The 11,117-nt window shown below is 24.7% G+C and overlaps 1 protein-coding gene across 2 annotated transcripts; it reads left to right on the top strand.

Annotated features, from left to right (window-relative positions):
• Positions 1-2,001: 2,001 nt before the first annotated feature.
• On the top strand, positions 2,002-3,465 carry GL218_02817 (the record flags this gene model as incomplete). Of its 2 annotated transcripts, none has more annotated exons than XM_033579354.1 (4): positions 2,002-2,030; positions 2,579-2,747; positions 2,890-2,976; positions 3,034-3,465. In XM_033579354.1, 4 exons carry the CDS (start codon positions 2,002-2,004, stop codon positions 3,463-3,465), a joined length of 717 nt encoding a protein of 238 aa, XP_033436292.1. The 2 variants fall into 2 exon arrangements, with proteins under 2 accessions (XP_033436292.1, XP_033436293.1); XM_033579353.1 differs by having other exon boundaries at positions 2,579-2,792.
• Positions 3,466-11,117: the final 7,652 nt, after the last annotated feature.

Genomic DNA, 11,117 nt, shown 5'->3' with positions numbered 1-11,117 from the left:
CCTCTGGTCTTCTATACTCTAGTGACCTGCACGCATCCATAAAGAGATACATATGTTAGGTACCTAACATAATATTAATATACACGAAGAAGGCATGTTCCATAGTGGTAATTACCTGCTACGTTGGGTGTTACTAGCGTTACCTGCATGGTTAGTAGATCAATGGCAGGTAAAAGGCAGGTGGGAAGGTAAGTGGGAAGGCAAGTGGGAGGTAGGTAAAATGGAAGGTAAGACGGGAGTTGCATTGTAACTCCCACAGGAATTTGAAAGATCTGTCATATTCCATCACCTTTTCATCTTTCTAGTACCTGAGGAGCACCAGGCTTACGGGATGCGGTTCGGGTACGCTATATCGCTTTAAACCCGGGTATGAGGAAGAAGGAACAGAGGGTTTCATCGTCATTTCTTACCCATTCATCCATCTCGCGTGTTTCTACCCCGTGTATCCAATCCCTTGCTACCGGTGCGGCAAGAATTGCTACGACTGGTTCCCAACGGACCCAACGGACCCAACTCGGTGGGGGGTACCATACTTTTCTATCTTGCTATACCTATTTCTTCGTGCATTTTACCCGACATGCAGGCTGACAGCATATAGAGAAACCCAGTCAGCCAAATGCTGGTCGATGCCCAAAGCTCTCATCACACGCAAACGATTCAAACCTCGTACTATGGGTCTATGGGTGCGTCTGCTGTTACTACCGCTGCCGCTGCCGTAGTAGCAATTAGCTTAGACTAGGTATTTACACCTTCAAAGACTTCAACCATTTTGTCTCTACTACGTATATCACAAATAATTACGACGCATGTCAGTCTAACGAGCTGACGCCATCCATGTTCAATTTTCCTCAATTCACCCCACCCTTATCGCAAACGCACTTCCGTTTTCTTCACCTTGCAGACGCCCGTGACGCCGTACATTTCTACCTCTTACCTCTTACATAGCGTAGTACGTCTTTTCGCTCAAGCCGCCTACTCTTGATACGCCCGGTCCCTTGCGGCCAGACCCAACCTAAGGCCGACCCAGACTCGTCTCTGCTTTGGTGCCTTGTCCATGCAACACCAGCTACACTACACGCTACCATCTCAGAGGCTAAAGGGCGTGCTACGGCAGCAAGCTTTACATATGCACTTCCTCTTGTGACTACGGTTCGCTGCGAAGCTTGCAGGTCCACTTGCATAGCCACAGTAGAACCTAACCATCCCTAGACTTTCTTAGCCTCCAACCCGCCTGGAAATCATGAGTCATCGCATAAAACACACCGTTGGAATTGGATAGGGTAGCACCACGCATCCTACCGTGAAACCCCAAAGAACCCAGCTGCACCTGCGGGAGGCACTGTCCGAAGCGCACCTGCCAGGGGTTTAGCAGAGAGAGATCCATTTGAACCATGCAAGGCATGGGGATTATATAACCGCCAAGGAGACCAACTCCACGATTCCATAGCCCATCGGCTCCATTTTAATTGATTTTTATGGTTGCAATGATCGAGCCCGTCGTGGCGTGCCGTGGTATCCTTCCCGCTTACCGTTTGTCCCGATTTGCCCGTTTCGGTGCGTACCGTACCACGCCCCAAGCAAATTAACGCATACAATACCGAGGCGGTGAATGGGTATGATTGAGTCCCATTAGATGCTAAAGTAAACAAAGAGTGACAGGTTATGCTACGGAAGTGTCATACGTATGCTAGCTATCCATAGTTGCTATACATGGTATCCCGTTATTCACTACACACCCCGGTGTGACTGCAAGGATTTACAATTAACTTCCCAACGGAGAAGGCTATCGAGCAAAAAGTCGCCGGAATGTCGACGACAAGTTTACGAGAAGTGTACGATATGTTGCCGATAACGTATATTTTAACGAAATAAAACTAAGACACAAAATAGCAAATAAACGTCAAAATAAACAAGACATCAAACCTACTTGCTAAGAAAAGAAAAAAGGAAACGAAAAGCAGACTAGGAAAAGAGATAGAACGATCAGCGCATAACGACAACATGGCCGAGACTAATAGGTTACACTTTAAGTAAGCTGGATCACCCTTCTTCTTGAATCTAATTCGTCGACAACACATCATTCCTTCCCGTTCCAGCATATATTCCTTGTATATCGAGATAGTATCATCCTTCATTCGGGAACTATTGTTCATCCCTGTATAAGAGATCCATCATCAAGCAGATGTTGTAGCGCAGTTGGCTACAACGTAAAGGAGGAAGGACAGGGGAACGGCATAACATGTCCACTACCTGTGTACCTTATTATTCTGCCGCCTCATCTGTTTCTTTGCTTCTCGCCAAGGGCACAGGGAACTTATGGGCAAGTTTTGCCTAGAATTCAATATCGCTATTTCTTTTCCTTGGCTAGCATTGGCTAGCATTGGCTCATGTATGGTTCTTATACTGGGCTGAGAGATGGTCATGTCTGTGGTCTAGCAACTAGTAGTGTGATCCATCTGAGAAGCATTGACGCACAATCGAACCCTGTGGATCGATATATGTGGCACGGCACGGCACGGCACGGGCAATAGGCCAGATGACAGAGAATGAATATCAGCTAATAATTATACCCCTGCAGCGAAGAGGCGTCAACGTACGACTCGAAACATGGTAAGCTTAATGAGCGCCTAACGAAAGAGATCCAAGCTCGATTGGACTGGATTGGCGTCGACTGGGCTAGCGACGAAGACGACGACGATGATAGCGATGAAGAGACAGAACCAAAGCCTACCCAACCTCGTAGAGAGGTACGGTTGCTTGACTATGCTTGCGGGACAGGCACAATGTCGAGAGTGGGTTTCCTACATTTTCCTCTTGGGTTACCTCTCGTCTCAGCTCTATCGCATCACTTCGAGTATTGTAACGGATCTTTCTGACATCTTCCGTTAGGCATTAGCCCCTTATACGACGCAAAGCGTTGGTATCGACATATCAGAAAATATGGTTGCAGCGTATAACTCACGTGCTGAGAACCAAGTATGTATAAGGTACTCAGCTTATGTAGTTGGCGAGACATATCTAAAACCTTCATAGGGCTTAACCCGCGATGAGATGCATGCTATAGTGGGAGATCTTGCAGTGATAGATGGGCCGCAGCCTTCGGAACTTTTCGCAGACTCGCGTTTCTTCGGATTCGATCTGGCGACTGTCGGAGGTGGGCTCCACCATTTCGCGGACCCGGAGCTGGCTACCGACCGCCTTGTCGAACGTCTACGTCCCGGTGGCGTCTTACTGGTCTGGGACTTCTTACCGCACGGACCTCACCACGGACTTAATGCGCATGCAGTCTTACATCACGGCCTCTCCGAGGAAAGGGTCCGAAAAATGTTCGAGCATGCCGGGGCCGGAAAAGGGTTTTCTCTCGAAGTACTCGGCTCCAGCTTCATGCCCGGCCATTACGCACAAGAGGGTAAGGAGCCTATGAAAAGACAGATCTTCCTAGCTAGAGGAGAGAAAGCTGCATAATTACAATACCTTAACAAGCATTAAAGAATTGGCTGTTTGTTTTTTTATAGGGATATTGGGACGTTGCGTTCTCAATTATTCGACCGTGAAACGGTACCTAAATATAGCGCTATAATTAGTACCACTCTGTATTAATTAAATCAAAGATATATATGGGGTCAGATAGTTATCTTAAGACTTATTATTGCAGGCTTTCCGGTGTATCTGGTGTAGTTATAACGTTAGAGATGTGGTAGCAAACCGCTTCAAATACTTCACCATATATCTTCGTCACGCACTCATTCAAAATCAACCCCGGGTGATCCCATGAGGATATTGAAATGTTACAATTACAATACTTGATCTATAAAGCTATTGGTTATGTTGAGTCACCATGTCCTACGAACCATTTTGTGCCTTTTTCTCAACCGGTCGATATTATTTAAGGGTATCTAAGCGCACTATGCGCTTAATACTAGCACACTAACTTCGTCTTGAAGGAACTAATGAGACTTAGGATAATGTAGTTATAGTAAATATAGTACTTAGAGACCAGCGGTGACAGAAAAATTGAGCCTATAGTATCGTCTGGGACATCCGGTTGAATTCGGTATACATTTCATCCTCGACTCTTGAGCTAATTTGGTCTACAGTTATAAAATCACCGTCGGAATTCATTTCATTTTCTTTTCCGGTTAGCTCGGTATCATCAAGGGGACCTGGAAGGCAAGGAAACACCTTTGTTGTTCCGCAAAGAACTTTGACATAAGCCATAGGAGTCCGTGGCTATGCATACCAAAAATATCCTTTACTCTAGATGAGATATAGAAAATCCTAGTACTGAGTGTCTGAACATATACGTACGGGATGATATTGATATCTTGGTGGTTTGATATATGATGATATGGTAGACCAAGGGCCTATGGAGAGACCCCTCTTCTGTAGTTCAACTAACCAGTTGTTAGATTGATATATATGGCTTAGACGCGCCATGGGACTGGAAAACTAAATTTTCGTGGAGATGATATTATAGAATCATTATCTCGAGTTTTAACTTGGAGGACCGTGGTGGCTTAATATGTGAAAGAGCTGGTAACGGTAATTTACTGGAAATTCTCTACTACCAATGCAGCTGATGGAGAAACAAGTGCATTAGACGTGTATTGATTGCACTTAAGGTTTAATTTTATATATTTACCCTCTCTCTCTCTATTTGACATGTTATGAGACCGAGCAGATATAGTCTTTACGGGCCAACATTGGGGTGCTACAGATGCCTAGTTGCAGGAATCTTATATTGAACTACTTGGCTGCTTCCATCGTCCTTCGAACACCTGTAGGTTAGGTATTTAATATACACGTGGCCAATATAAGCCATTAAAGCCACCTTGGTTACCTACAGCTTCAGTTGATACATAAAATAACACATTCCAGTCCTGCTATAAAACGAGGAATACCCATGGCCTAGAGGATGAGAAGTCGAGTTGTAGAAGTAGGTAGTGATATAGAGCTAGATTTCGTAGGAGAGAGACAAAACTTAAGGATAGTTTTCGTATTATACAAATTTATCTCTATTTATTATAGTAGCAAAATGTAAATTTGTAAAATTATTCTAAAATGTTGGAACGGTTGGTAGGGGTGGAATGTTTTATCTATTTTAGGCCTAAAATTTAAGAATAATAAGACTTTAAATAATATATATAAATTTATTTAAAAATTTTATTTAAAATTATTTTATAAATATAAAATACGTTATTTGTTTTTAAATTATTTTTATTAAAATTTTATAAATTATAATATTATTTTATAAATTATAACGTTATTTTAAAAATTATAACGTTATTTTATAAAATTAAACCTTTTTTTTAATAATTATAGAAATATTTTAATAAAATTAACGTATAATTTTATATATATTATAAAATAATAATATATAAATATATATTAAATTAAATAATTTATTTATTATATTAATTTTTTAAAGTTTATATTAATTTTTTAATTTTAAATTAATTTTTAATTTAATATTAAATTATATTATTTATATTATTAGATTTAATTTTATATTTATTATTTTTTTAATAAATACCTTAATATAATATAATATTAAAAAAATAACAGGAAATATTAAAATATTAAAATATATTAAATTAATTTATATAAAATATATAAATATATTATTATTTTTACCTACTTTTATTTATATATATAATTATTTTTTTATTAAGTTATTATTTACTACTTATTTTATTTTTTTTTATTTTTTTAAATTTAATATTATTTTAATATTATGGCAAAAATAATAAATTTAATAAATTAATTGGTTAATTATATAAATTATTTAATAAATTTTTAAATAATGGTAATAAATTAATAAAATTAATTAATTTATATTATAATATTTTTATAAAATTTTATAATAGCGGAGGTTAATTTATAAGGTTAATATATTAGTATGTTAATATATTCGGGTTAAAATAACCTATAAAATTTATATATTTTATTTTTTTAATAAAATTATATATTAATTGTAAAGAAAATGCCGGTAAAAAAATAAGTATTAAGCTATTTTATGTATTAAATAATAATAAAATAATTAAATTTTAATTTAATTATTTTATTAAATTTTTTAATAATGGTAAAGTTTTAATATGCTAATATTTTCGGCAATATTTATTAAAAGTTATTTCAAAAATAAAAAAGTATTATATATAAATATTTATTATATAATTTAATTTATAATAAAATTATATATGTTATTAATATATTATTATTAATTTTAGATTTTATTTTTTAAATAATATAACTTAATTATTTAACTTTTTTTTTATAAATATTTAAATAAATTTAATAATTATTAAATTATAAATTTAAAAATTATTTTATTTTATAATATTAATAATTTTTTTACGGTTTTATATAAATTTAATATTAAAAATTTTTATAATTAAACCATTTTTAATAAATTATTACTATAATTATAAATTAATTATAATAAATTAAATTTTATATTTAAAAATTTATAAATTAATAAAAAATTAAAATTAATTTTTTAAATTTTAAATTATAATAATATAATATTTTTTATTATTTAAAAAAATAATAAAATAAATAATTAATTTTAAATTATATATAATAAATAATTTTTAATTATTTAATTTTATAATTAAATTATAATTTAATATATTTTTAATTTTAAAAATTTAAAATAATAATTTATTATTAATTTTTAAAATAATTTATAAAAGCGGTTAAAATTTTATATTTAATTAATATTTTTTTTATTAATCTTTCCAATTATATTATAAATTATAATAAATTAATTATATTAATTTTTTAAATTTATACTTTAAGATATTTAAAAATATAATTATAAGAAATATTACTTTATAATTATATAATTAATATCTTATTAAAAAATAAAAATAAAATATTTATAAATTATATTATTAAAAAATAATAACCTAAATATTAAAAGATAATTAATTTTACAATAGTTATTAAAATATCAGATTTAAAAAATATATAATAATTAAAGTAAAAAATATAATAAATTATTATTATTATCATTTAATTTTATAAAAATACATTAATAAAATAAAAATAAAAATTATAAATTACAATTAAAAAATAAAACATATATATTATTATTATTAAATTGTAATTAAATACAATTAAAAAGGTAATTAATAACATATTTTATTATTATTTTAATCAATAATATAAATTTATTAAAAAATATCCAATTTCTTCTATATAAAATATAAAATTAAATTATAAATAAATATATTTATAACTAATATATAAAACCTTTACCGCAATTATATTTAATATTTTATTAAGAAAAATTATAAATATTTTCCGTATATTATAAATTATTTTATTAAACTATTTTACCGCCTTTTATTAATTTCTTTTAATTAAACATTTAATAATATTAACCTTATATTCTAATAATAAATAACGTTTTTAAACCTTATTTTAAAATTTAAACCATATTAAAATTTTAAATATAATGTAATAAAATATTAAAGTAATTAATTTAAACTTTAATTAAAATAAAAAATATAAAAAAAATAAATAAAATAAAATAAATAAAATAAATATTAAAAATAAAATAAATATAATATAATATATAATATAAATTTATTTTAATTTAATATTTATTAAAATAATAAATAATTTAATTAATTAATAATAAAAATAAATATAAAAAAAAATAAATATAATTTATTTTAATAATAATATATATAAAATATATAATATAATTTTAATTAATTATTTATTAATTAAATATATTAAATATATATTAAAAATATAAAAGATAAAAATATTAAATATATTAAGTTTATTTAATATAAATAAAATATTATATAATATTAAAATTTATTAATAAAATTAAATAATATAAATTATATAACGGTATATATATTTAATATATATAAAAAATAATAATTATTAATTATTTAATTAACGTTATAATAAAAAAAGATAAAAGTTAATAAAAAAATATACCATTTATATTTATTTTTTAAGGAATATATAAAGAATATAATTTTTATAAATATTAATATTTAATTTATTAACTTAAATTTTATAAATATATAAAATAAAACTATTATTTTTTTTTATATTTTTATAATTTTAATATAAAAATTAAAATATATGATTATTATATATATTTCTATATAAAATAATATTATATATAATTTTTTATATAAATAATAAAAGGTTTTTAAAAATATTTATTTTTTTATAATAATTTAATAATTAGTTAAAAATTAATATTTTAAATTATATAAAATAAATTATTTTTATTTATTAAAAATTAATAAATATTTTATTTTAATATTTTTATATTTTATTTTATAAATTATATAATATAAAATAATTAAAAAGATTTTTTTTTATAATATTAAATAAACCTTATTATTATAATATAATATATAATTTATAATAATATTATAATTTTTTATAATATAAAACTTTACCTTAATAATATTTTATATAATATAAATTTATTTATTATATATAATATATTATAAGATTTATATTCCCATTTAATATTTACCAATTTATATTATTTTTTTACTTTTTATTATATTTAATATTAATATTTATAAAATTAATATTATTAAAATAATTATTTTTTTTTTATTAACTTAGTTATTTAATTATTAAACTAATATTTTAAATGATTTTTTATTATAAGTATATAATATATTTATTTTTTTAGTTTTTCCCTTTTATTTTATAACGGTAAATAACTATAGTATTAATATTTTAATTATAATACTTATTAATGATTTAATTACTTGGTTAAATTTGGCACGTGTGGGGTTTTAAATATTTATATTATTTCGGGTTTTTGTAATATGTTAAATTTATATAAAAGTATAAGTTTCTTTTTAAAAATTAAGTTATATTAAAGTGTAAATATTTATAATATTATTAATATTACTTTTTTTATCTTTTCTAACACCATTTATATTAACATTAATATTATTAAATTTTTTTCTTTAATTTTAATTATTATTAATATTAATAATTTCGTTTAAAATATCTTTTTTATTTATTTTAATTAAAAGAATATTATAGGTATTATTTAAATAAATATTAGGTAAATATGAGATAATATTATTACGTAATTTATTTATTATATTATTATTAAAGTTTTATAATGTATTATTATTATATTTAAACTGATTAAAATTGTTAATTTTTTCGAAATAAATGTTTATTAAAATTATATACTAAAGGTAATTATTATAATATTGCGTTTTATTTAATATATATAACATATTATTAAATAATTTAACTATATTTTAAGTTAAGATTTTAAATATTATTATTGCCATTTTTGGCTCCAAAGGTGGTAAGGCTTTAAATTTCTTTAATTATTTACTACCGTTTTTCTTCGCCATTTACTTGCGCTTAAGTAAAACTTCAGCCCTTATATTTATTATATAAAACTCCTTCCAATTAAAACAATCTAATTCCATTTTCTTAAATATATTTAATTCGATTAAACCGTTAAATATCTTTTATATAACTTTGCAAAAATTTTTATTAAAAATTTAATTAAATATACCTTAAATAATTTATTTACGGTTTAATTTATTATTTTTCTTTTTTTTATAATACAAAAATAATTATATTTATTATAATATAAATAAAGGTATATTTTAAAAAATAAAATGGCAATTTTTTCTTTTAAAAAAATATAATTTTTATATTTAAAATATTAAATATTTTGGAATTTTATACGTAATAAAATATATTTAAATTAAATTGCTTTATAAAAAAAGATATAATTTAATATATAATATAAAAAATTATTTAATTATTAATAATTTTATTAAGAAATTTTTAAATAATAATATTTATATATAATTTAATTATATTAATAAATTTTTATAAATAAAAAAATTATTATATTTATATAAAACCGTTTAAATATTATTTTATATTTTTAATTTTAAAAATATAAAAGTAAAAGTTAATAAATCTCTTTAAAAATATAAGAAAATATATTAATATTTAAATATAATTTTATAATAATTAAACTTATATAAATAAAAAATTAATATATAATAAAATACTTTTATAATTTATAATTACATTATATTTTAATTTTTAATTTTTCAGCCTTATTAAAAATAATATTACTACTTTTTTTATCTTTAAATATATACTTAAAATTCTTCTATTTATTTATTAACTTTATAATGATTTTTCGAAAAAGTTTAAAAAATATTTCCAAATATATTTCTTTAATCAATAAATAATTCTTATTTTTTTTATTGCGGTTAATACTTGGGGTAAGTGAAAAAAACAAGTTTTTATCTTTTAAACCTATTACATTAAATAAATTAATAATAAAAGCCTCGGTAAATATATTAAGATTAAATACATCTAAAATGGTTAATATACAACAATTATAAAATCGCGGCGTAATATATTATTTAAACATAAGTAGCAAAAAAATACGCCTTTTATTATATACTTTAACAAAAAAAGAAAAATGTTATATTTAAAGGTTTATAATTAACTATATTCTTATTAAATTAATTTAATTTTAATTATATTTTATTTTATAATAATATTGATATATATTAAAAAAAATATATTTTTTAATATATACCTTATATAAAATATAATAAATAAAATATATTTAAATTAAAAAAATTTTATATATAAAAAATAAAATTAATTTTAACAATTTTAATATTTAATATTTAATATTTAAATATATATAATATATATTTTTATTATTTTAACAATTAATATAAAAAAATAAAATTTATAACTTTTAAAAAAATATTATTTAAAATATTAATAATATTAATAAATAAATATAATAATCAAATAAATACTTAAAAATATTATATTAATATATTAAAAAAAAATTAATTATAATAAAAATATATAAATTTTATTATTATTATTTTTAACCTTTTAATATTATTTTTTTTATATATACATTTTACACTTTTTAAAAAATTAATATATTATTACTATAAAAAAACCATCTTTAAATACCATTAATTATAATATTTAAAAAATAATTATACCAATTTATACATAAAAATGTCCCAATTAAAAAAAAGGCTATATTTCATTTTTTAAACGCATTTATTTAAAAAAATGGCATAAAATACGCAATTAAATAC

The sequence above is a fragment of the Daldinia childiae genome, assembly GCF_008694065.1.
Source record: "Daldinia childiae strain JS-1345 chromosome Unknown Scaffold3, whole genome shotgun sequence".
NCBI classification, from domain to species: Eukaryota; Fungi; Ascomycota; class Sordariomycetes; order Xylariales; family Hypoxylaceae; genus Daldinia; species Daldinia childiae.
This window is presented reverse-complemented; position numbering and strand designations above follow the sequence as displayed.